Source organism: Peromyscus californicus, unplaced genomic scaffold (genome assembly GCF_007827085.1).
Source record: "Peromyscus californicus insignis strain IS unplaced genomic scaffold, ASM782708v3 Scaffold_12__1_contigs__length_115047231, whole genome shotgun sequence".
Lineage (NCBI taxonomy): Eukaryota > Metazoa > Chordata > Mammalia > Rodentia > Cricetidae > Peromyscus > Peromyscus californicus.
In genome coordinates this window covers 61,323,911-61,350,629 of record NW_026294413.1, presented here as the reverse complement: position 1 = coordinate 61,350,629, position 26,719 = coordinate 61,323,911, and the positions used below count along the sequence as shown (strand labels likewise).

Below are 26,719 nucleotides of genomic sequence, written 5' to 3'. Positions count from 1 at the left end.
TACAGACAAACACCCAAATTCACTGTATAGGGAAAGAAAAGCATGTTATCAAAGTGTTACTGAGATTCTGGGTGGAGCCTACAGGTCTGGTTCCTGCCCTGAGCTTCCTATCACCATAGTAGAAGGCTTAAGAAGGTTGAGAGAAGGATTAGCCTGGCCCTCAAAGAGGCATCTGTATAGTGCTCTTCAGTGCTGCCAGGGCTCTGAGACATTCTTTTCAGGAGAAATGGTACCTATCAGGGCAAGAAGGTGGCAAGGGATTGTCTACATCTGACAGCCACGAGCCAAGTCAGATAGAAAAGTATGCCAAACAGCCACCATGTGTGGCAGGCAGCCAGGTGGTCACATGCTGAGGTGGGTACAGATGTGACCAATGAGGGAAGTCCTGGGTGTTCATCCAACTCCCAAGAGCTTGGGAAACAAGTAGATGCTGAGGTGGCAAGGTCTTCTCTCAGCAACCATGACCTTTAAAAAACACACATGCTGTGATAACCTGTGGCAGCTGTATTCTGCAGCCTTTCCCCCAAAGCTTAATCCCATAGGGATTTATGTGGTTTGAATGAGAATGTCCCCCATAGGCTAAGATGTTTGAACATTTTGTCCCCAAGTAGAAGTGCTCTTTGGGGAGGCTCAGGAGGTAGGATTTTTTATTTCTTTTTCCCTTTGGAAGCTTCTAGGATATGTGGAAAGCCTATTCAGGAGCCTCTACTTGGGTGGAGGAGCAGAAGAAGCACTCAGAATAATTCCTTAGTGCCAGGGCATCTGTGGGAAAGCTCATCTCTTGGATAGACAGGTTCCATGGAAACTGATGTGGGTAAGACCTTGACCCAGAGTGTGAGTTTCCAGGGAAGGATTGTCGAGCTGATCATGGCAGGTTTCCACTGCATGGATGGTAGCAGCATTGTGGAGGATGGGATCCTACCTGTCTGACCCAAGGACCATGTTAGACACATCTGAAGAGCTCAGTGCTGTGGGATGGTCTGTATGTCAAATTGCTCTGATTGGTCAATAAATAAAACACTGATTGGCCAGTGGCCAGGCAGGAAGTAGGCGGGACAAGGAGAGAGGAGAATTCTGGGAAGCAGAAGGCTGAGGCAGGGAGACACTGCCATCCGCTGCCATGACAAGCAGCATGTGAAGATGCTGGTAAGCCACGAGCCACGTGGCAAGGTATAGATTTATAGAAATGGATTAATTTAAGATATAAGAACAGTTAGCAAGAAGCCTGCCACGGCCATACAGTTTGTAAGCAATATAAGTCTCTGTGTTTACTTGGTTGGGTCTGAGCAGCTGTGGGACTGGCGGTAGACAGAGATTTGTCCTGACTGTGGGCCAGGCAGGAAAACTCTAGCTACAGCTCAGTGAGGAACCCCCAGCACTGAGGACAAGCCTCATGGATTTGCTTACCCTTCGGATGGGTGAGAGCTGTAGGTCGCCCCATGATTTCATCCTCGGTGGCATTCAGGTTCTGGATCAGAAAGTATGTGGTCATTTTTCCTTTCCCTTTTACTTCTATTTCACCTCTCTTGACAATTTCAAACCCTTTGTTTTCCAGGGCTCTATAGAGAGAGAAGTGAAATGTGCTAAATACCAAAGATCACAGACAGTCCTGGACTCACAGCAGAGGAGGGAGGATCTGAGGTGACATCAGAGCCTGTTAGGACATCAGGGTGAGGGACTCAGTGGGGAAGGAGGGAGGCACGAAGGGCCAGTGTTCTGAGCAGGGTGCCAAAGCCTAGGAGTGGCCACAGGGGACCCACACACCTTGTTTCTACCCTCCTGCTTGGTCTTTCCTCCCAAGCACCCTAGTTCTGTCTAAATCCTTATTCAAGATTCAGCTCGGGCCATCTCCACAAAGCCTTCTTTTTTGGCTATGGACCTCTCCCCACCTCCCATATCCCGTGCTCTAATTCTAAAGGTGGGAGAGTAAAATGGTTAGCGTGGGAGTCTGAACCTTACCCAGTTCTTCCTGGACTTCTTGAAGCTGAGGTAAGCTGTTAACTGTTATTTCTTTTGTTTCGTTTGTAAGACTCAATATCAAATGTTTTCCTTTGCTCTTCTTTTATTGGGAGTATTTTTTTTCTACAATATATCCTGATCAAGGTTTCCCCTCCCTCATCTCCTACAAAATCTTCCCACTCATCCAACTCCAAGCCTTCTTTCTCTCTCTCTTTAGAAAACAGGAAAATTAAAAAACAACAACACCAACACCAACCACAAAAAACACACCAGATCTTTTTTTAAATTTTGCTTCATGTTAATAAGAGTGGCAGTGGCTTTTCTTCATGGAGCAGTTTAACAGCGAAGGAGCTAACTGGTGTGAAGGAACTTAATCTAAGTGTGGCCTCTCCTAACGGCTAGAGAAATAGTGCCATTTTGGTGTACATCTTTATATTTGTTCTACTTAAAAAAAACAACTATAAATTCTCTTTCTTCCTTTACTAGACCAAGCTGACAAGATTTTCCTGAGAGAGACCAGGGAGCACCTGTTTCAGGCATTGTGAGCCACAGTCTCTGTTAAGATTGCCTGACTGCCGCTCACAGAGACATCAGCTAGTGATAATGTGCAAACAAAAGCATAGGTCTTATATCATGAGACCTTTCTGCTGGATTCCAGCTTCTCTTTTGGGTACCACAAACAAAACAGTCACTCCATTTAGCTCAGTACTGGGGCTATTTTCTCCAAGTACCACTATCTTATCCCACCAAAACTATTTACAAAAACAAGCAACAAATTGGATTTGGCCTGGGGGCTATATGAAAAAAAAAAACAAAACACAAGTTATGGTAGAAGTCCCGCACTATTTCCTGTCCGTAAGTCAGCAAAGCACAGGAGAATTAACATCAGCTTCCTTTCCTGTCCTTCCCCATGCTGCTGGGCAGTGAGATGGTCTGGGGAAGCTGGAAGGACAGTGAAGGCAGCAGTAAACCAATGGCCAACCTGTAGGCTGTGGGGCTCAGATGCACTCTGTTGGGAAGCCCGTGACTTTCCATCCTCGAGGCTGTATTTACAGTATCACCGAACAAGCAGTACCGGGGCATCTTGTCTCCCACAACACCTGCCAAGACTGGTCCAGTATGGATTCCCACTCTGATCTGTACAGAGAGAACGTCACTGAAAAGAGAACTCTGAATCTTTTTGCCTTTACTTTGAAGGCATGGCTTAGCTAAAATGAAAAAAACACCTATTCAAGTGGTCAGCTCCATGAGGTTTGAGAAGTGCACATGTCACTGTGATCACCATCAAAAATGAAATGTAGAACGGTCCATTACTCTGCAAAGTTATCTCGTGCCCTTTTCTTGTTAGCATCCCCCAGTCTGCTGCGTGGGGAATTAGAACATTCCTTTCTGAAGAAGAAGGGAAGACCGTTAAGTCTTAGAACACTAATGCAGCATACAAGGATGGCAAACCTCAGGAAGTTCCCAAAAGTTGTAAAAGCCCAAGGGAAGGGAAACTGCCTTTGCAGGAGCTGCCTGAAAAACTGTGTGTTGGGGTCGGGGGTCCAAGGAGGCAGCCTCCATGAGCTGTCGCTAATACTAGAGTGGGCTTCTTAGTGTCACAGCTGCATTTGAGGCCCCTGTGAGTGTCCCTAATAATCTCACTGGCTCACTAAGCTAGTCTTAGATTCAGTTGTTCATTTGGCCTGTTGCTGGTGCCCTACATGAGAGGAATATTTGTTCATGTCTCCCAGGAAAAGTCCCACAACCTCGCCCTCCGCCAGAAGAGATTATTGATTGCTTACTTATATCCAAGATTAATTTGCCCTTCTAGGACATCACATAGTCATAATTTTTATTGCCCAGTAGGAAGAATGTACCACGATTCATCCATCCATTCTCCTCTTTGTGGATATTTAGGTTATTTCCAGTTTGGAGCTATGATAAGTATGGCAGCTATAAACAGTCTGTAGAGATACGTTTGTGAACACATTTTCATTCCTTTCAGGTAAAATACCTAAAAATGTAGGTCCCACCTTGTGTCATAAAATAAATACACATTTAATTTTTACCAAACCCAAACCACCCCAAATTGTCCAAGGTTGATTGTCCAGTTCTCCATTCATATCAGTAATGGTAAACCCTCAGCTGAGCTCTGAGCTCTCAGGGGCATGTTTTTCCCCAAGCAGGAATCTTGGTGACTCAGGAAAGCCAAGCCACCTGCAGCGATGCTTGAACAGAAAAGCAGGAATCCCAAATGAGGTGTGCTCAGCACCGGCCTATCACAAAGAAGAGTATCCATGATAACCACAGGGAAATCTCAAGAGCGAACAGCCTGCTCAGGAGCATGAGCAAGAGAAGAAAAGACTTTTGATAGACGATGCAATGTATATGCTATAGCATACGCCAAACCTACCCTGGGCAGACGAGAGCTTTACTTTCGTGTGTTACATTTTGTCTCGAGTGAAGTACTCCTTTGCTCCCTACCTGGATGGGTTCTCCAGTGACAGGATTCATCACTTCCTCTGCAGAAATTCTCATGCCCAAAGCAAAATTAGCAACTCTCTGAGCATGGCTCTCAACAGGCACTGGTACGCCACCCACCACCATGTAGGCATCACCTATTGTTTCCACCTGCCAGGGCAAAAGCAAACAAACAAACAAAAAAGTGTTCAGTGAGTTTCCTTCATGTCCCAACCAAACACCCACATGCGCCTGCCATTTTCCAGACATTGACAAGAGCTTTTTAAGCTACTGATTTTGTCCCCCTGGGGAAATGAGGAGCAGGAAGGAACACAGGAGAAGGAACACAAGATGGCCAAGAGATACTTCTGACTTTGTTTTGTTTTTCTTTTGGTGTCAGGGATGGAACCCAGGTCTCACATAGCTAGGCAAACACCTTATCTCTGAGCCATACCCCCAACCTCCTTTCTGCTTTTAGTGAAAATGAGTCCCAGAGAAGATGAAGTTCCTGGGTAGTCATATGATGTTTTATATTAGTTAATGAAATATGTGGGTGAAACTCTGCTGAGCAGGAGACTGCTGCCTGGGAAAGTGGCGATTGCTGCTCCTGGGTCCCCAAGCACCCTCTGAGTATGGGTATTCTAAAAGGATTCCCAAAGCATTCCTTGTGTGCCTCTCCTTTTCAGACTGGTGCAGACGCAGTAAAGGAAGACAGGCTCCAGTGCTTCCTTCCTGGCCTGATTCCAGAAGCAGGCTGCACCACACACACACTTACTTTGTAGACCTCGTGAACATTGGTTAGCCTGTCAAACTTGGAGTACATTGAGTTCAGCATATTCACTATTTGGATAGGTTCACAGACTGCACAGATGTTGGTAAATGTCACCACATCACTGAAAAGGATTGTACACGTTTCAAATTCTCCTGCAACAGAAACGATGTCAGTGGTAGCCAAGGATACAGAATAATAATTCTATGAATGTTTAATTCAGTGTCTTTTGAAGACCAAGCCTGCCTGCACCCTGGGGGAAAGGAGCTGATGTCCTCTGCTCCCCATCTAGTCAGCAGATATGAGCACATACAATGAGTCCCTGCTGTGAGATAGTCAGTGTTCCACAAGAGTCATATTGCATGAAATAGACAGAAGGCGCTCCGGGCCTTAAGGAGTGCTCCAGCTAGTGATGGAGGCAGGAATATGAGCAAGCAAATGCTCCCACTGAGAAGTGATAGTGGTGTGGGTTGAGAGAAATGGCCCCTTTGATCAAGCAGAACCTGAACTACAGAAATGCCAAGCATCTTGGTACAGTGCCATAGCTGCCACTTTCTCTTCTTTCTTTTCCTCTTCTACCATGGTCCCCAATTATACTAATTTCCACATGGCAAACAACGATCTTGTTAAGTTAGTACTCACTTTTTTATCCTTAGCATACACTACAAATGGGACCCTGCTCTGTCCATGCCACCTCTAACCTTACATCTCGACGACTCCTTCTGGCTTACTCTGATCTAGTCATGCTGTCTTTCTTGGGGTTATCTCAGCACGAGGAGCACCCCCTGCTTTGGGGCCTGTAACAACTGCTGTCTCTATGCCTGACACACACTGCTCATCTCAGGGAGAAACTATTTTGGGAGACTATTTATACTGACAAATGCTGCATGCTAGCATGTAGAGCAGGCTTGTCGTGAGCAGATTCTCAGTAACTATGGACTGACTAAGTGGATTGCTGAGACCTGGAACATAGTAGGTGCCTTCTGCATTGTCTGGCTGGCTGGCTGGCACTAATCTGTCTTCACACGACTCTATCACTCCTACTCTGCCCTTCTCAGCCTTTTCACCTTGTTTTACTTTTTTCTTGTTCATTATGGTCATTTTTTAAATGGAAAATATTTTTTGTAATAAAATACATTCTGATCATGGTTCCCCATCCCTCATCTCCTCCCAGGTCCTTCCCACCTCCCGACCCATCCAATTCCACACCTTCTTTCTCTCTGTTTAGAACACAAATAGATAAATAAAAAGCAAATGAACCAGAATAAAACAAAACAAAACAAACAGAAAAAAAAACACAAAGAAAAAGCACAAGGAGCATATATACACACACAGACACATTCACACATCCATAAAGACACAAAAATGGAAACCATATTATATAAGCAAAAGACCAACAGGGTTAAGAACAAAAAGACCAAACAAAGTAACATGGGACAGAATATCTAAAAACAGCACTGAGCTCATTTGGCTTTATGTCTTTGTCTGGTTCCCTCATTCCTAAATGTTGCCTGTTCCCCACCATCTTCTCCTCTCACCTCATATCCTGCCCAGCTGCTTCTCTGCTGCTCTCATGAAACACTGACTAAAGGCACGTGGGAAGAAAGGGGTTGTCTCCTCTTACAATTCCCAGTTAACAATCAATCACCGAGGAAAGTCAGGGCAGGAACTAAAGCAGGACTGTGGAGGAACACTGCTTACCTGCTCACTTCCAGGCTCGCTTAGAGCTACCATTCAGATACAACGTAGGACCACGTGCTCAGAGGCGGCACCACCCACAGTGAGCTAGGTCACCCTCCATCAATCAAGAAAAGCCCACAGACATGCCACAGGCCAACTTGATAGAAGCAATTCACCCTCCATCAATCATCAAGAAAACACCCCACAGACATGCGAAAGGCCGACCTGATTGGAGACAATTCCTCAGCTGAAGTTCCCTCATCTCAGGTGACTTTAGCTTGTGTCAACTTGACAAAAGCTATCCAGATGATCTTACATCATTCACAGAGCCTATGATTAGTTATCACTCACAGTTCAATAGATTCTAGACCTATATAGTTCTATGCCAGAACTTTCCCTTCATTTCTGCCTACAATTTCTGTTGTTGTTTTTTTGTGGGGCTTTTTTTGGCTGTTTTGGGGGGCCCACCACCCAGCTCCCAAATCACTCACAGAGGCTTATTCTTGGTTGTGATTGACCGGTCTTAGCTTGGCTTAGTTTCTAGCCAGCTTTTTTTTTTAACTTAAATTATCCCAACTACCTTTTGCCTCTGGGCTTTTCTCATTCTCTTGCTTCTGTAAATCTTACTCTTACTCCGTGGCTGGCTGTGTAGCTGGGTGGCTGGCCCCTGGAGTCCTCCTCCTTCTCTGGCTACTTCTTTTCTTTTCCTTCACCTCCCAGATTTCTCCTTCTACATATTCTCTCTGCCTGCCAGCCCCACCTAGCCTTTCTCCTGCCTTGCCATTGGCCATTCAGTTCTTTATTAGACCATCAGGTGTTTTAGACAGGCACAGTAACACAGATACACAGAGTTAAACAAATGCAACATAAGCAAAAGTAGCACACTTCAAAATAATATTCTGCAATAAATTCCTAACTACTCGCTGCTCTTATTATGGGAGGTCCTGCAGATATCTCACACTCAACCTTTTTAAACTGACCTGACTGCCATTGCCTCAGGCCTGATCTTCTTTCTAGGGTGTGTGTGTGTGTGTGTGTGTGTGTGTGTGTGTGTGTGTGTGTGTGTTGCATATACATGAGAGTTCATATACATGAGCCCACAGGCCAGAAGAAGGAATTGGGTATCTTCCTCTACTGCTCCCTGACTTACTGCCTGGAAACAAGGTCTCTTACTGAATTAGAAACTCCCCATTTCAGCTAGGCTGGCTGGCCAGCAAGCTCCTGCATCTACCAGTCTCCACCTCCTCCAACCCCAATACTGGGGTTCTAGTCCATGCAGCCATACTCAGCTTTTTAATAAGTTTCTCTCTTTGTATCAGGCTTCCGCATGGTCATGTACTGCTTTTTTATGGCGGTAATGGGGATTTGAACTCAGATCTTCGTGTTTGCAGAACAAGTGCTCTTACCCATTGAACCATATTCCCAACTCTCTATTCCATCTGGAAATAAATCACCACATGTTTTTATGCTGGCAACTTCAGAGCCCTCACCATTTACCCTCAGGATAAAATCTTGCTGGTTGCCCCTCGCCCAGCCTCAGCCCAGGCCTGGCTCATCATCTGCTGTGTGATGAGCTCCCAGTCTTCCCTCGCCTCCTTCACTCCATCACATAGCCAGCATACGTTAAACTAATCACGCCACTTCTACTGCAAGGAAAATGAACTTGAGAGTAGGGAGATGGCTAAGAGGGCAAGATTGCTACTGTGTGAGCATGAGGGCCCGAGTTCAAATCCCCAACACCCATATAAAAAGCCAAGTACAGCAGTCCGAAAGCCTGAATGTGGTGAGGGGAAGATACCGGAACATTTCTGAGGCTTTCTGCCCTCTAGCACGGCTCTAGTATCAGTGAGAAGCCATGTCTCAAAGGAATAAGACAGAAAGGAGTAGAAAGGGACAGCTGTCTCTGACCTCCATGGGTGTACAGGCACATGCACCAACACACACACATCTCTATACAGCACACACACACACACACACACACACACACACATGCACGCACGCACGCACACATACACGCGCGCACACACACACACACACATAAAACCAGTGAATTCTCACTGTCTAAAAAATAACAATTTCATTTTCTATAGGAACCCAGAAACATCACTACACCCCCAGAGCCTCCTTGTCCATGTCCTGCTCTGAAAACAATCCATGCCCCACTCTTGTATTGTTTTTTTTATTATCTTCAGTATAGGGAGAGAAATGAAGGGGATGTGGGTTAACCACTTAACCCAAGGTGATGCCATTTCTAAATGATAAAGCCATAAATCAAGCCCAGATCTGCCTAGGTTCAAAGTCCACATCCTTTAGCATGAGCACCATCCTCCCCATACTCCAAGGTCGCTGTCAAAGGAAGGGTACCTTACCTGCTGCCACCTTTTTACCCTCCTTGAGCTGGTTGGCCACGTGCTCAGGCAGCATGGCGTACAGCAAGGTCTCTGTCTTCTTCTTTTCGATGGCCAAGTGCTTGGAGAGGACACGCAACTCCTCCTTCTTCTCCTCCAGCTGGCGGGACAGCTCCATCTCTGCCAGCCTTTGCTGGTTGAGGAGGATGAGATCCCTGGTGGTATCATGGGGGGCGATGTCAGAAAGATGCATCTTGCTCTCTTCCAGCTCTTGCAGGCTGCGGAGCTTTGGAGAACACATGAAGATCATGCACTCCAGAGAGTCCATCCAGATCATCTGGCCTGCCCATCACAGAGAGGAGTGTGACAATATAGAATGTCCCACACGGAACAAGAGGCAAGCAGCTCCCGTACCGCATGTCCTTTAGCCTCTGCATAGCCTGCTCCCTCCTTCTCAGCCCTGTGTCATGAAACTCATCTGTACTTCTGTCCCCACTCACTCATCTGCCACTTGTGCATAGTGGCTCTTCCTGTGACTGTGGTTCTGAGCTCGAGGTGCCAACACCAGCTGCTGTGTCTTCTCTCTTTGCTCTTCTACTGTCTTAGATGCCAACCTAACCTTCCCTCTGGAAGTCTCACTTCCCGAGGCTTCCTACCACTGATTTCTCTCCAGACTTGCCCTACTTAACTGAATGTTTTCTCTGCTCTGTATCTATCCTCTCCCTTCTTCTCACTTTTGTAAATGTTGCATTTTCTAAGATTTTGATTCAGGGGCGCTATCTCTCTGTCTCTCTGTCTCTGTCTCTCTGTCTCTCTCTCTGTCTCTGTGTGTGTGTGTTTCTTTCTTTAAAAATTTGTATTTGTATGTAGGTATGTGTGTTTATGTTCCCAATTTGAGTGTGGCTGTGTCAGATGCCCTAGAACTAGAGCTAAAGCCAGTTAGAGACCATCTGATGTGGGTACTGGAAACTGAACTTGGGTCCTCTACAAGATCAAGTGCTCTTAATCACTGGGTCATCCCTTCAGCCCATTTATTTATTTATTTATTTACTTACTTATTTATTCATTTATTCATTCATTCATTCATTCATTCATTCATTCATTCATTTTTGATGTCAGAATATGTATCACTCTGTAGCCTAGGCTGGTCTTGCACTCATAGCCATCCCCCGTCTCAACCTCCCAAGTGCTGGTATTATACGTATGAGCCACCACACCTGTCTGGGTTTTCTCTTTTAACATTATCCAGCAGTGTCCTATGCTACAGTGACAAAAAAAACTGTGTCTCATAAGAAATCTTACTTCCCAGACTCAAATTGTGTATTTAAGAATAGATATGATTCTTAATGTATCATAAAAGCAGTGCCCATTCATTAAAGGAAAAAGCATAAGAGAATAGTGAACATCATCTATAATAATCATATTGCAGATACATATTGACTTTTAATGTTCTGTATTACCCAAAGAGGGATTCTAAGCACAAGAGAATAGCGAAAATCATCTAAAATAATAATACTTCAGATGCATAATGACTCTTAATATTCTGTATTATCCAAAGAGGAACTATCCGGTATCTATTTGCAATCTGAATTTTTCACATAAAATATACTTTCCTGCAGTATTTCCTGCAGTATATACAGCACAACTTTTGCTGACTACACTGGTTGTGGTGTCTTATTTAAATTATAAGCCAGCATTGATTACATCATGTCTAGTGTATCTTTCTATAAACAATACTGCCGTGAACGAGCCTGACACCTCTTTATATATATATATATATATATCTGTGGCTGTTTTGTTAAAGGATACACTCCTGCAGACGGCATTACTTAGACAAAAATAAGCTGTTTCTGAAAGCTCTTGATACTCACTTCCCAGTCGCCCTCCGTGATGATGCGGCAGCTATGCTGGTTGTTTCCCCTGCTCCCCGTTAGACGCTTGTTTACACATGTCTGCATCTCACTTCCCACCTTCTCTACAAGTGACCTCCATCACGGACTCTTTTGTCACATAAGTATTAAGTACCAAGTATTGACCTGGCACACTGCTTTAGGCATCAGAATGGCGTGGTGACTTGAACTGACAAAATTCTTGCCCTCAAGGATTTTAGTTATGCCCTTTCTCAGTTCCTCACACCTTCCTTACCAGTTCCCCAGCAAGAATGGTAATAATTATCCTAAATATTCTCTTGTAACACCTAGTAACCATGTCCTGCCTTATTATGTTGTGAGTTTGTCCTGATTGTCTCCCCTGGACTCCTGCCTAAGCTAATCTGACTCCTAACCCCTCCCACCTGCACCCCAGCAATGGCCATCACCTGCTCACCAGACTCCATTTCTCTAAACCAGGATCCATTCTTTGACGCTTATAGTCTGGCATTCAGACCTCAAATAGTATCCACAAGAGACCTTTTAAAGTGTTTCCAACTTCATGGCAGAGTTCAGGTCTTCATCTGGCCAGCTATGTCTCTTATCACTACACTTTATGATTAACTCAAGCTTTCAGAACATCTTTTCCTGTGGCTTTTTCCTCAGATCAATTTGTATATATGCTCAACAATATATGTACATATATATGCATATACATATACATACACACACACACATATCATCAGTCTAACAGGCAACTCAAGGTGCCCCTCACACAGGTACAAAAATGTGCTCGCAGCCGGGCGGTGGTGGCGCACGCCTTTAATCCTAGCACTCGGGAGGCAGAGCCAGGCGGATCTCTGTGAGTTCGAGGCCAGCCTGGTCTCCAAAGCGAGTTCCAGGAAAGGCGCAAAGCTACACAGAGAAACCCTGTCTCGAAAAACCAAAAAAAAAAAAAAAAAAAAAAAAAATGTGGTCGCACTGGATTGAAGATCTAAGCACGAGAGTAAAAGTATAAAACTCTTAGAAAAAAAAAAAGAGGAAAATGGCTTTGGTTGTGTCAGTGATTTTGTGACTGTGACACCTAAACACAGCCAGAAAGAGAAATCTAGATGAATTAGACTACACTAAAATTTAAAACATCTCTGCATCAAAGAACACAAACAATAAATCAGGGGCAACCCGTAGGATGAGAGAAGATGTTTGTAAATCATCTGTCTAATAAGGAGTTAATAACTAGAATACATAAAGAACTAGCTCTCTCTCACACACAGGAAAATATGGACAAAGGACTTGAATAAACATTTTACCAAATACACAAAGAAATGGACTAGAAGTGATGGTATTGGCATACTCCTGTAACCCAGAACTTGAAAAGAAGAGGCAGGAGGATCATCATGGTTTTAGAGATCTTATCTCAAAAAGAAAGAGAGAAAGAAGGAAGGAAGAAAGGAAGTTACGGAAGTACTTAAAGTCACCAATTATTAGAGAAATACAAATAAATCAAAACCACAAGAGACTTTGCAGTTATTAGGATGGCTGTTATTTTTAAACATATAGAATGTAATAAGTATTTGTGAGTATGTGGAAAAATTGAAACCCTTGTGCCTTATTAGTAGGAAGGTAAAATATTGTAGCAACTTAAAAAATGTTAAAGTTTCTATTTAAAAACCCACATCAATTCTTTGCTCTACTGCAACCTGCCTGTAAGAGGCCCTCCTCCCACATCACCTCTATTCCTGAGGCCTCCATCTCTTGGTACCAATCCTGTCCCCTTAGTTCTTTCCACAGCCTGTTTCAGCCTTTCATCTTAGCCACCAACCCGCAGAAACACTATCGACCAGGGACCCCATAGCCACCACACTTCCCTGGGATTCAGAAAGGGCAAAAGCAACCAAAGAATGGAATGCCCCTACAACAAAGATACGACCAGATATCAACACCAAGAAACACTTCAAAATATAACAACTCTAGATGCCTAGATCCCTGCACAAAACCACAAACAACCAGGACACTATGCCTCCGTCAGAAGCCGGTAACCCTCCTGCAATAGGCTCTGAGAGATGCAGCATAGCTGAAGCACAAGCCAGGGACTTCAAAACAGTGATTATGAATGTGTTCAAGGGCCTTAAATAGGAAATAAATAAATCCCTCAATGAAGTCTGTGAAAACACAAAAATAGAGGGGAATGAAGTAGTAAAAAACAATCAAGACATGAAAGTAGAAGTTGACAAAGAAATAGAATCACTAAAGGAAACTCAATTGAAATAAAACTGGGATGAAAAACTTAAGATGTCAAACAAAAGCCTCAGAGGTAAGCCTCACCAACAGAGTGCAAGATGTGAAAGAGAGTGTCTTGGGTATTAAGGACAAGGTAGAATAATGGACTGCTCAGTCAAAGAGAATGTTAAATGTAAGAACATCCAGGCACAAATCCTCCAGGAGAGCTGGCACGTCATGAAAAGACCAAATCTGTGAATAACAGACTAGCATGGGGAGAGGAAAGAAAATAAGCCCAGGTCAAAGGCACAGGAAATACTTTAAACACAATCAAAGAAAACAATTTCCCCAATCTAAAGGAAGAGGTGCCTATCAATGTACAAGAAGCATATAGAACACCAAATAGACAGAACAAGAAAAAATTCCCCCAGGACACATTATAATTAAAGCACTAAAAATGTATAAAACAGATAAAGAATATTAAAAACTGCAAGGGAAAAGACTAAGTAACATATAAAGGCAGGTTCATTAAAATAAAACTTCTCAGTGGGGACTCTGAAAGCCACAAGGAACTGTACTACAAACTCTGAGAGACCACAGACAGCAGCCCAGACTTCTATACCTAGCAAATCTATTGGTATCAGTAGACAGATAAAGAAAAACATTCTACAATAAAGCCAAATTTATATAATTTCTATCTATAAACTCATAGCACTAGTGCCTACATCAAAAAAAGGAAAGACCTCACATTACTAACTTAGTGACATGTATGAAAGCCCTGAAACAAGAAGAAACAGCACACAAACAGTAGATGAAAATATGTATGTATGGAAAACCATATTCAGGGGTGAAGCCAATAGAGACAAATAAAAAACACAAAGAATGAAATAAAGAGCTGGCTCTTTGAGAACATCAACAAGATGGACACAACCTTAGCCAAACTAACTAGAAGACAGAGAAAGAAGGTCCAAATGAATAAAACTAGATACAAAAGGAGGGGATAATAATAGACATTGAGGAAATTGAGAGAAGCTTAATGACATACTTTAAAAATCTGTACTCCACCTGGAAATGGGTAATTTTTTTTTATATACCTGTGACTTATCAAAGTCAAAACATGATCAAATAAGCAATTTAAACAGCCTCATAAGCCCCAGTGAAAGAAAAACAGCAATTACAAGTCTCCCAATAACAACCAAAGCACAGGGCTGGATGGATTCAGTGTGGAATTCTATCAGACTGTCAAAGAAGAATTAATGTCAATACCCCTCCAATTATTCTACAAAATAGAAACTAAAGGAACATTTCTTAATTCTTTTGACAAGGTCACTAGTACCTGAAGGCAAAGCCTCACAAAGAGCCAACATAAATTATGGTCCAATTTCCCTTAAGAATATAGATACGCCGGGCGGTGGTGGCGCACGCCTTTAATCCCAGCACTCGGGAGGCAGAGCCAGGCGGATCTCTGTGAGTTCGAGGCCAGCCTGGGCTACCAAGTGAGTTCCAGGAAAAGGCGCAAAGCTACACAGAGAAACCCTGTCTCAAAAAAACCAAAAAAAAAAAAAAAAAGAATATAGATACAAAAAATTCTTAATAAAACACTTGTAAACCAAATCCATAAACATATCAAAAAGGTTATCCATCATGATCAAGTTGCTTTCATCCCAGAAATGCAGGGATGGTCCATGCACAAATCAATAAATACAACCCACCACATAACAGACTGAAAGGCAAAAATCACATTATAATCTGAGTCAACACAGAAAAGGCCTTTGACAAAATCTAGCATCCCTTCATGATAAAAGTCCTGGAGAGAGTAGGGATACCTCAACATAATAAAGGCAGTTTACAGCAAGTCCACAACCAACATCAACCTAAATGGAGAGAAACTCAAAGCATTTCCACTAAAATCAGGAACAAATTAAGGTTGTCCACTCTTACCATACATATTCAATATAGTACTTGAAGTCTTAGCCAGAGCAATAATACTGAAGGAGATCAAAGGTATACAAACAGGAAAGGAAGTAGTCAAAGTATCTTCATTTGCAGATTGTATAATTTTACATATAAAAAAACCCTAAAGATTCCACAAGGAAACTTCTACAGTTGATAAACACTTTTTAGCAAATTAGAAGGATTCAAAATTAACACACACAAAATTTAGTAGCCTTCCTATGTACAAATGATGGACAGACTGAGAAAAAAATCAAGGAAGTAGTACCTTTCTTTTTTTTTCATAATAGCCTCGAAAATATATTGGGATAACTCTATCTAAGCAAGTGAAAGACTTGTATAATAAAAACTTTAAGACACTGGAGAAGGAAATTGAAGAAGATACAAGAAGCTAGAAAGATCTCCCATGCTAATAGACTGGTAGGACTAATATTGTTAAAATGGTCATTATACCAAAACTAATCTACAGATTCAGTGCAATCCACATCAAAATTCCAACACAATTCTTCACAGAAATTGTAAAATAGTTCTCAACTTCATATAGAAACATGCCCCCCTCCAAAAAAAATCCAGGATAGCTAAAACAATCCTGAATAATAGAATAACTGCTGGAGGTATCACCATCCCAGAGTTCAAGTTGTACTACAGATCTGTAGTAATAAAAAGAGCTTGGTACTGGCATAAAAGTAGACATGTTAATCAATTGAATCAAATTGAAGGGTACTGTATACCTAAGGGCACCTGATTTTTTTAACAACAAGCAAAATAAGCAAATAAGTAAACATTAGAAGAAAATACAGTATCTTCAACAAATGGTGCTGGTCAAACTGGATGATGTTTGTAGAAGAATGAAAGCAGATCCATGTCTATCACCTCGCACAAAACTGAACTCCAAATGGATCAAGGACCTTAACATAAAACCAGATACCCTGAATCTGATAGATGAGAAAGTGGGGAATAGATTTGAAGTCATTGGAACAAGAAAGATTTTCTGAATAGCACATCATTAGCATGGGCACTAAGACCAACAATTAAATGGGACCCCATGAAACTGAAAAGCTTTTGTATGTCAAAGCACAGTATAATTTGGGCAAAGCAATCACCTATGCAATGGGAAAAGATCATTACTAGATATACATCTGATAGAGAGTTCATATCTAAAGTATAAAACTGAATATCAAAAAACAAATAACCCAATTTAAAAATGGGGTACAGAACTAAACAGAGAATTCTCAAAGGATAAAACACAAATGACTGAGAAACACTTACAGAAATGTTCAACCGTCTTAGCCGTCAGGAAGATGCAAACTAACACTACTTTGGGTTTTCAACTTACCCCAGTCAGAATGGTCAAGATAAAATAAAAAAATAACAGTACATGTTGGTAAAGACGTGGTGAAAGCAGAACACTAACCCATTGCTAGTGGGAGTGAAAACTAGTACAGTGACTATGAAAACAGTATGTCAGTTCCTCAGGAAACTGAGAATTGATCTACCTCAAGATCCAGCTATACCACTCTTGGGCATATAACTAAGGGAGTCTACAACCTACTACAGAGATACTTGTTTATTCATGTTCATTGCTGTTCTATTCTTAATACCCAGAAATTGGAAACAGACTAGATGTCTATTAACTGATGAATGAGCAGCAAGAATGTAGTACATTTATACAACACACTATTATTCAATTGTTAAGAAAAATGAAATCATGAAATTGTCAGCTAAATGGATGGAGCTAGAAAATGGGAAACTGCAATAGGAGAATTAAATAGGGGTGGAGATGGGAGAGAACAGTAAAGGAAGAAATATGGGGAGGGACAGGTAACACTAAAGGACATTTGAAAAACCATATGAAAACTTCCAACTGTAGAAGCTTTCTGAATATATATATATATAGAATCTAAATAGAATCACCAAATATTAGCCAAGACAATATCCCAACTAGACTTTTAATGACACCCAGTAAAACCTCCAATACCAGGATTGGATCTTGTTGAGATGTATTGCCAAGGCTATTGACTCCTTTCCACAACCTGAGGGTAAGGCCCTATGGCTAAAGAAAACACATTTGTCACCGAACATGGAGAAATCAAGCTGATGTCTAACTAGAAGCTTCACCCCTAGTGACTAATATTCATGGTACTGGAGAGTACTCCACATGATACAGAAGGACTAAGGCAAATCATCAATATCTTCCAGCTATAAACTTTGCAACCCTCAACAGTGACCTGCCTCCAAGATACATATTTTTGCGTAATAGTGGCACAAATGTTATGGGAGTAACCAACTGCTGTGTGATTGGACTTAAGGCCCCCTCCATGAAAAGAAACCACATCTGACACTGATAAATTGGCCAAGAACCTGAGAATAGATAGGTCATGGGCATAGGGGGAAACCTAATACTATTATTCTGCTAAAGAAAAAAGACCAAAAAAAATGACTTCTAATGAGATACCACTATACCCATAGATCAGTACCTCACTCAACCCACATCAAGAGAAGTTTCTTTGTGTAACAGGTGGGAAACCAGTGCAGAAACAGACAATGTGCAGAGAATAAGAGACTTTAGATCACTCAGTTCTAAATTGGATGTCTTCATTAAATCCCTCCCCTCAGTGCTCAGGGGAAATAAAGAAAATGAGGCAGGAATATTTTAAGATCAGAGGGGATAGACAGCCCAAAGGAAACAGTATCTTCCAGACACCACAGGACTGATGCATATATGAACACAGAGACTGGAAGCATGCATAGGACTTGCACAAGTTCAAGCCAGATGGGGGAAGTGGACATGATCTCCCACCCTTAACCAAGAAGTTATTTACAAATGATACATGCTGGTAAAGGAAAAATTAGTTTTCTTCAATGAAGTCTTACTGGTTTTATTGACCACACTGTAGGGTAGGATCCATCCAGGAGTAATTGGCCAACACAAAGCAAACTTTGTAGATTTTTTTTTGTCTCATTTTGCTTTGTTTGGGCATTATTTTTGTCTTATTGTTTTTTGCTTGCTTATTTTTTATTTCTGGTGTGTGTGTGTGTGTGTGTGTGTGTGTGTGTGTGTGTATTTTCTCTGTGTGTATCTTGTTTTTTTTTTCTTTTTTGTTTCTATATTTTAAAGAGAGAGAACATGAAGTTGTCTAGGTAGAAGGAGTGGGGATCTGAGAGCAATTGGGGGAAAAGAAAAAGATGGTCAAAATACATTGTATGGAAAAAATTTTCAATAAAAAAATCAATTTACTATATGACCTATCAAGTCCACTTCTGTATATACATATGCTCAAAAGAACTAAAATCCAGGACTCAAGGAGATAGATATTTGGGTCCTGTGGTCACAGATAGTCACAATAGCCAAAGGAATTAAGCCAAGTCATTCAATGGATGAGTGGCTAGACACAATAAAGCAATGGAATATTGTCCCACCAAAAAGAGAAGGAAATGAGCCAGCCCCAGAGGAACAAGTCCTGTAAGACTCCTCTTCCCTTACTCAGCACCTAGAACAGCCACAGCCAAAGTTAGAAAGCTGGTAGAAGTCAGAGGGGAGGAAAGAGGAACAGGGAGCTATTTAATAGGCAGAGGATTTGAGTTCTGCAGATGTTTAAAGTGTTCTGAGGATGGATAGGGTGATGTGTGTACCAACCATGAGCATTCTTAATATGAACCTCCTGTAGTGCAGATTAAAATATAGAAAAACTTCTATTATAATCGAAGCAAAACCAAAATGTATTCTCTACCAGTAGGTTGGATGAGTATGTTGCTTTAGAAAGGATAGACATTAAGTTAATATATTACCTCTCATGTAACAGAGCAGAATTGTATAACTATAGAATTTATAATTACAACTGCATATTTCAGTGTTCAGTATAACCATATCATATAGTGTTGGAATATATAATATATACATTTCCATATAGTATGTTTATGTACATATATGTACTTATCATATAGTCCTTTTATGTCTAAACCAGAAATAATTGAAAATATAAAATGTTATTTACTGATCAGACCAAGTAAAAATAGCAGAAAATAAAAAACAAACAAACAAAACAAAAAATCCTTGTTCTCAATGTAGTCCCTCCCCTGGCTTGGGGGAAGTTGAAAAGCTGTCTTCCCATTCTTGCTGCTCTAACAGGCAGAAGGGAATGGCATGGCCTCTTACCCCGGAGTTTGAGTGTTGGCTGGCTCTTCCATGCTCGGGGCATCATTTCTCTTCGTGTCTTCAAGACAAATTGGCTGTTAATGAACTTGCAGATGCTGGAGATGCTGAAGGTAACTTGAGGGTGGATGAGGGAGAAATATTCATCTATTCCAAACTTCTGGGTTAGGAGTCCAGGGATGTACTTCTGAATATTCACTCCAGCTTGCTTGACCCTTAGCTATCCACAGAGGACACATGTCAGTCTAGCAATCAGAAAGCAACTTCCACCGTTGGCTTTCCCTTAGGTGTGACACTTGGGCTTTGCTTTGTGACTCACTGGAGAAGAGGGTCAATAATGGAATAAACATAACAAAACTATCATTTTCTTAAATAGTCAAATCTGCAGCTGATGCTGGAAGAGGAATGAAATAAACGTAGGGCTGCTCAGAATCACATTCTGACTGCCCAGAGGCAATAAGGCTCTCAACAAAGCCAATAGTTCTTCATTCCGTGCTATCTCTCCCCATCCCCTGCACAGCTCCTGGCTTCTTCATAAATTAGCAAAATTCTGGACTTGTCACCAGTGCATCCTGGGACCAGGACAATATTTCTCTGCTCTCTCCAGAGAATGCACAAAAGGAGCATGAAATAGGGACCTTGACATCATGCGTCCAATACCAGCACAGTGTCTGGGAGCCTTTACTAACAATAAGAACACAGGTAAGCTACAAAAATCAACTTTATGTATCATTCAATTTCTGTTAGTCTGTAACAGAAGCTGAAAGGGAGGGAGTATTTAGAGCAGATTGGATTGAAAACAATGGCCTGAGTAATAATAATGTTGTGTCGTTGGAAGAACGTTGGCATTCATTGGCTTATAATTCTGTTTCCCACCTATGGTGTTTTGTTTTTTGGGTTTTTTTAACTGTCATGATACCATCACTTTTCCATGGGAAGATACTATCCTCAGGTGAGCACATGTCACAGAATTCATGCTGAGCAGTCAGCTGCCAGGCGATGTGCATATGAATTCCAATAAACACTAGAGGAAATCCTAATGGCTGACTAGTTTAACACATATGTTTGACTAAATTCATCTTGCCTACATGCCCTTTCAACGAATAAAAAAAAAAAATCAACCCAGTTCACATGTCTGTATCATCTATATCTACATCTGGTTTTGCTTTGAGGTGTTATCTCTTGCTATGCAGCGTAGGCTGACCTTGAACTTAACCCTTGCCTCAGCCTCCTGGGTGCTGTAGTGATAGTTGTGTGCCATCATACTCAAGCTTCAGTTGAAAGATACTTTATCCTGGGAAATGGATAGCAGTCAAATTTAAATGGCCGTGCTCACAGCCCCAACAGAACACAGCAGGAAGTGAAGCACCATGGGATTGAGAATCAGCTGTGCTCCCAGCGGGTGGCAGGTCGCTTTTAGAACCATGGCTACAGGGTGCATTTTGATGCCACCTTCTGGAGTGAATTTTAAAGTCTTCCTCCAGCCTTTCTTTCTGACCATAAACTTCCCCATTTATTCACTGGTTCAACTTCCTTGCTATATTTACCTGAATAAGAACATGCATTTCGGAAGAGTCTACAACATGAAATGAAGTCAGTAGACCCTCCAGGGCAAAGTCTAGTCTCTTAAACCCTGTGAACTCGGGGATCTAAAGTCCTTATGGGCCATGACAGTGAATTGAGCTCCCCATCCCTGGCTTAGCCCCCAAGCCCAAGCTTCTGAGAGGAAGGGACTCTTACTGCTTCATCAAAAACAAGGTGGAAAGGGAAAGCATTGCAGAACACCTCCTCTTCAATCCACAGTCTCTCAGGATAGACAGGCTGGAAGGCATCCCTGAGGGGCCCTGGACACAGAGAGAGAAAGCTCTAGTGAGAGGCCCTGGCGGAGGCACTTGGACAGGGTTAGAATCTTAAGTGTGTCAGGAGCGAAGTGTGATTCCCACTCCTCAGCACAGGCTCCCTCAGCATCTCCAGATGGCCACAGCAATTATCTTCCAAATTAAAACAAACAGAAAATTTGCGACCAGGTTGAGAAGCCCTCCTGCCCCCTGCCAAGTTTCTGCCCGCTGATGAAGAGTTAGTTTCGGGGCCAATTGAGTATGTCTCACCATGAAAACAGAGCTGGCATTGAAATGGTGACAAGCAGACAATGAGCCAGGAGAGGAGTGAGTGTGTGCCCGGCCCGGCAGCAGGGACGTTTGCCATGGAGCATTGTAGACTGACAGTTTAGGGTGGCACGTGAAAATTTAACCAACAGTCCTATTTGGCAGGGGGTGCAGATTCTCAATGGAGCCTTTTTGATATGAAAATCTCCTAGACAAAGGATGTCAACTGTGTTTGCCACAGCTTGAAGGACTCAGAATGCAGCTCTTTGAGCCCTGGAGACCCTCTCCCAGATGTCTGTCATTTGACCTACCAGGCCATGACAAGGAGCATCTAGCTCCCTTCTTCCACTGGGTCGGAGCTCTGATTCTGACTTGAATGTCAGGTGCCGGGTGTCAGTCTAGCTCAGTGCCCCAAGACCCAATGTGTTGAGTTTATCATCTTTACTTTGTGAATGGAAAGCTGGACAGCATTGTCCCATGTCGCAGCTCCTCAGAGAGAGACAGAAATGTGCTTTCTTGATTCTTGCCCTCTGTTCTTCATTCTGCTGGCTGGCTGTGGTTAGCCACAGATTTCCAGTCCAGAAACACACCCCATTTAATAAGGCCTGGGTCCAGAAAAGATGCAGAATTTACTGTGCCCAGGACATCTGTGCCCAGCCTCCTCTTCACAGGCACCTCCTGGGATGAGCCCAAGCCAGTGGCTTTCCTGATCACAAAGATGATGGTGTCTCCATGCTACCCAGTACAAACAAAGAGCTGCTGTACGGCAAGTTAGAAGCTGATTTTAAAAGTTAAAAACCACCTGGCGGTGGTGGCACATGCCTTTAATCCCAGCACTCGGGAGGCAGAGCCAGGTTTCTCTGTGAGCTCTAGGCCAGCCTGGGCTACCAAGCGAGTTCCAGGAAAGGCACAAAGCTACACAGAGAAACCCTGTCTCGAAAAACAAAACAAAATGAACAAACAAACAAAAAGTTAAAAACCACAGTTGCTAAATCCAAGCTCCAAAGGAATCAAGGCCTCGAAATTGTAGGGGGCTTTGCCCCATTTGTGTACAGGGCCCTTGCCCTGCAAACCAGACAGTTGTTCTTATCTAAGAGCTGGATCCAGGAGAACAGCACATTCACCTTTTTCAAACACGACTGATGCCTTCACATCCCTGTGACATTTCTCCCCAGGGCCAACAGAGATGCTCAAATATTTCTCCTTCATCGTACAGAGCGTTGTCTTGAGAGCCTGCAGAGGGCGGGGAGGAAAGGAAGCACAGGCACCTGGTCACAGGACTGGGGATGAAGAAGCCCTGCTTGCTGCTGCTGGGCCCATCTTTGTGCACTGAAGAGTGTTGGTGGCTGGAGGGACAGTGTGAGGGCTTGGAAGATCAGTTCTATCGGGAGCCTGGAGCTCCAAGGTGTACTTGCTAGTTAATCCTTCAGCCCTTTCTCTATCAAAGGAAGCAAGATATTTTTACAAGATCTCTGGGGAATGTTTGGAGGCTCGTGATTTCCTAAGCGTAGCTCTGAGACAATGTCCTAGGGTTAAGTACAAAATGTGGCAAAAGCAGGTTGGAAAGGTGCTCACCAGAGTCTCCCTTTACAGTAGCAAAAGTTCCAGGAAAGTCACAAAGCTACACAGAGAAACCCTGTCTCAAAAAGCAAAACAAAACTAACAAACCAAAAAAAGTTAAAAACCACAGTTGCTAAATCCAAGCTCCAAAGGAATCAAGACCTCGAAATTGTTAGCAACTGAAGATACACAGCAGTGGGGTAGTTAACCATGCCAAGAAACATTTCCCAGAGAAGATGTTCACACACAGAATGGGCAGCCTCTTGAGACAGGAGATGACTCTTAGGCAATAAGTGCATGGCTCTTGGTGGCCCATGAGCTGATCACACAGCACACACACAGCCCTCCCTTAGATCGATGAGTCACTCTCAACTTAGGCCAAGAGGGTATGCAGAGGGTTTGTGGACTCCTTACTGGTTCAGACTGCTGACACATTTAAAAATGACCAGGCCCAATAAAGATAATCTCAGCGGCCATCCAGTTCTCACTGTAAGATCTACTAGGCCAGCAGCATGTCGGCACTCCTCTCATGGAGCCTCCCCGAACTATAGGAGCTCTTTCTCATGTTTCCCTGATAAACCTGTGTTTATTCTGCCTACCCCTTATCCCAGTTTCCTTCTTGGATGTGAGACAACAAATTCAGAAGCTACTGGCTCATTGGTGATTGTCATTTATCTGAGACCCCAGAACCTGAGGCAAACTCACCAAGAATCCAGAAAGTCTCTATCACTTTCAATGAACCCATAGCACTCGTCCTGGGATTGAATCCTCTCCGGTGAGTGGACCCTGACAGCTTTGCATGCTATCAAATGTAACCCTGGGCTGTAAAACGTAACCTCAGGCTCCAGGAGTCATACTCCTATCTGTGTGTTCGAACAGGCTATGTGGATTCAGAAAGATTTTAACCTAACACACGTGGCATCTAAACTGGCAGTGATCACCTTATGTGCTGTGGCTGAGGTGGTCAAAGATGGACTCTTGACTGCACGCTGGACCTGTCACTGGTTCCACCTGCTAAGTGGGCACTGAGGACCTGAGAGGTCCACTCATCGCAAGAGGATTATGAAAGAAGATACCAAATTCCAACTTCAAATCCTTTATCTTGGTTTGTTGTTGAGGTTTTAAGAGAGAGTTCTTGTTCTTCATCCCAGACTGGCTTCAGACTCATAGCAATTCTCCTACCTCAGCATCCCAAGTGCATTATAGGTATGAACTATACCTATACCCAGCTTTGACATTTCTATATGTGAACATTTTACAGGCTAAGGTATGTACTAGAAAGTCTGCATTAAGTTAACCTTGGCTTTGTGATTCTTAGCTAGAAGTGATTTTTACTCCCACCTCTAGTCAGGGGACCTGGGCAATGGTTGGAAACAATTAGATTGCCACAACTAAGCAGCAGCATTTTAGTCACATTGGATAGACAGAGGTCTGTGCTGTGGCGAAGGATCCTACAAAGTATAGCCCATCACAACCCAGAATAATCTGGTCCACAGTGTCAAGAAAGCCAGGCCTGGGGGAGCTCACCTTGAATTCCACTGTTCAAGGCCCGCTTATTTGTGTTGTTCGCATAGACCGTTCCAGGACAAGTAGCCGTCCTGGGGAAGCTATGTTCTCTGAAGACACAGCAAAGGCAGTACCTCTTGGTCTGTGTGGATGTCCTCACTGTTGTGCGGCCTGTTGGCCTTTGCCCTTCTCGTCTGTCTGCGAGCCTTCTGCACAACCAGAAACACGACATGCTCCTTCTTCCCTGTCCTCTCCACCTCTTCGTTCATGTCAAGGATACTCATGGTCACATCAGTGTCAAAGAAGTCCTTGGCCACAGCTTCAATGATGCCTGCAGCAGAATGACACCTGTGGGTGAGGAATGGCAGGAGGCAGCACACCGCCAAGCATCACTGACATATCCACGCGTACAAACTTGTGAGTTTTCTTCAGTTCACTACGCCCGTGTCGCGCCTCAAGACAGACATCCTCTGATGACTCGAGGGGAAGATTATGCAGGGATTTAAGTTCTGAGAGTCTGAATACTAAATGTGTCCCTGTCCTTATGATTTCTACCTCAATGTCTGTTCACGCTTTTCTTCCACGAAGACATATAACTCATTAGACAGACTCTGTAAATGGAAGCAAAATTCCACTGCAAATGCATTAAAGCTCATGGGTTCAAAACTATTGTTCTGGGAATCCATCTGGGGTAAAATATAAAATATGAAGAAAGCAAACATGAAGTTTCCCACTGCAGTATCTACATTAGCAAAGGATCAGCGACAACCACAAATGCAGCCATGGGGCAGTTAAGGGGAGTGTGGCATGAAATAGCCACCTGCCCATACAGGGCTTTAGGGCAGGAGATGGACCTCCATGGAGGAGAATGTGTACTTAGAATGCAGGAGGCGTTGGGTTCAAAGCAAAACACCATCAACAAAAAGACTAAGTACCAAGACTGTTCTACAATGCTGAATTCTTTTAAAGTCAATAGATACAAACATCTCCACAGTATTATCATAGCTCTGCAAACAACTGTGTAGAGTGTTAAAGATCATGTCTTCTTCTGATGTTCTGGAAATTACTCTAAAAAATCTCCAGATCTTTAAGATCACGACAAAGAAGCCGGTCACTATAGGAGGTGGAGTGCTCTCCTCACTGTGGGTGTATGTATGGCCACCCTAGAGAGCTCTGGGATGGGCTGATCCATGTCCTACCTGGTACAATGTGGCAGAGGCCACTTCTGTCTGAGTAGTAATGGAGAAGCATTGCCCCATCAGCTCCTCCCTCGACTCGAAAGGACGGTGCGTTCATTTCCTGATGAACAGAAACAGCGCATTTCTCCAATAGGGAAAACACATTGTTTATATTATGGCTTTTATAGGCTCATAACAGATTTATATTTTTCTAGGTTAACATACAAAATAATGAGTTTAACCACGGCATATATATATATATATATATATATAGTTTTATTCTTATTCAGTCCCCTCCTAGACTGGCCCTGCACCCCCTCCAGCTGGCTCCCTTTCTTCCTCATTTATACCCTTTGGTTTAATTATCACATGTATTCCATCACCTCTACCTCCCACCTCCCTTAAGATCTCTTGTTCCTCTCATGATCCCCTTTCTATTCTGTGATGCTAACACGCATACACATTAACATATATATATATATATATATGTACATGGACATGCATATATAATTTAAAATATTCGTTAGTTATTTTTATTTTACATGTATGAGTGTTTTGCCTGTGTGTGTGTGTGTGTGTGTGTGTGTGTGTGTGTGTGTGTGTGTGTATACCACATGTGTGCCTGGTGCCTGTGGACACCAGAGAGGGTGTTGGATTCTCTGGAATTGGAGTTACAGATGGTTGTGAGCTGCCATGTAAGTGCAGGGAAGTGAGCCCAGGTTCTCTGAAAGAGCAGTAAGCTTCCTTAATCACTGTGACATCATTCCAGCCCCTCCTTGTAAATTTTATTTTTGAGATAGGGTCTCAATGTGTAACCAAGGTTGATCTAGAATTCACTATATAGACCAGGCTGACCTCAAACTCACAGAAATCTGTCCACCTGTGCCTCTGAATGCTAGATTAAAGGAGCATACTGCTACACATGGTCTGAATATGCATAATTTTAAATCCAGATCTGCATATGGGAGAAAACACACA

General features: G+C 42.8%; 1 protein-coding gene across 1 annotated transcript in view; it reads right to left on the bottom strand.

The window, feature by feature from the left end:
• LOC128107290 (guanylate cyclase soluble subunit beta-2-like) overlaps positions 1 to 26,719 on the bottom strand; it is a 72,093-nt gene that overhangs the window by 6,625 nt on the left and 38,749 nt on the right. The window contains exons 5-14 of the mRNA XM_052732992.1: positions 25,763 to 25,862; positions 24,698 to 24,894; positions 22,622 to 22,730; positions 21,133 to 21,236; positions 19,396 to 19,612; positions 9,220 to 9,540; positions 5,177 to 5,325; positions 4,426 to 4,572; positions 2,942 to 3,096; positions 1,408 to 1,559 (exon numbers count right to left, since the gene is read on the bottom strand). Of these exons, the coding sequence (XP_052588952.1) occupies positions 1,408 to 1,559; positions 2,942 to 3,096; positions 4,426 to 4,572; positions 5,177 to 5,325; positions 9,220 to 9,540; positions 19,396 to 19,612; positions 21,133 to 21,236; positions 22,622 to 22,730; positions 24,698 to 24,894; positions 25,763 to 25,862 (1,651 nt within the window). The remainder of the gene's footprint in view (positions 1 to 1,407; positions 1,560 to 2,941; positions 3,097 to 4,425; positions 4,573 to 5,176; positions 5,326 to 9,219; positions 9,541 to 19,395; positions 19,613 to 21,132; positions 21,237 to 22,621; positions 22,731 to 24,697; positions 24,895 to 25,762; positions 25,863 to 26,719) is intronic.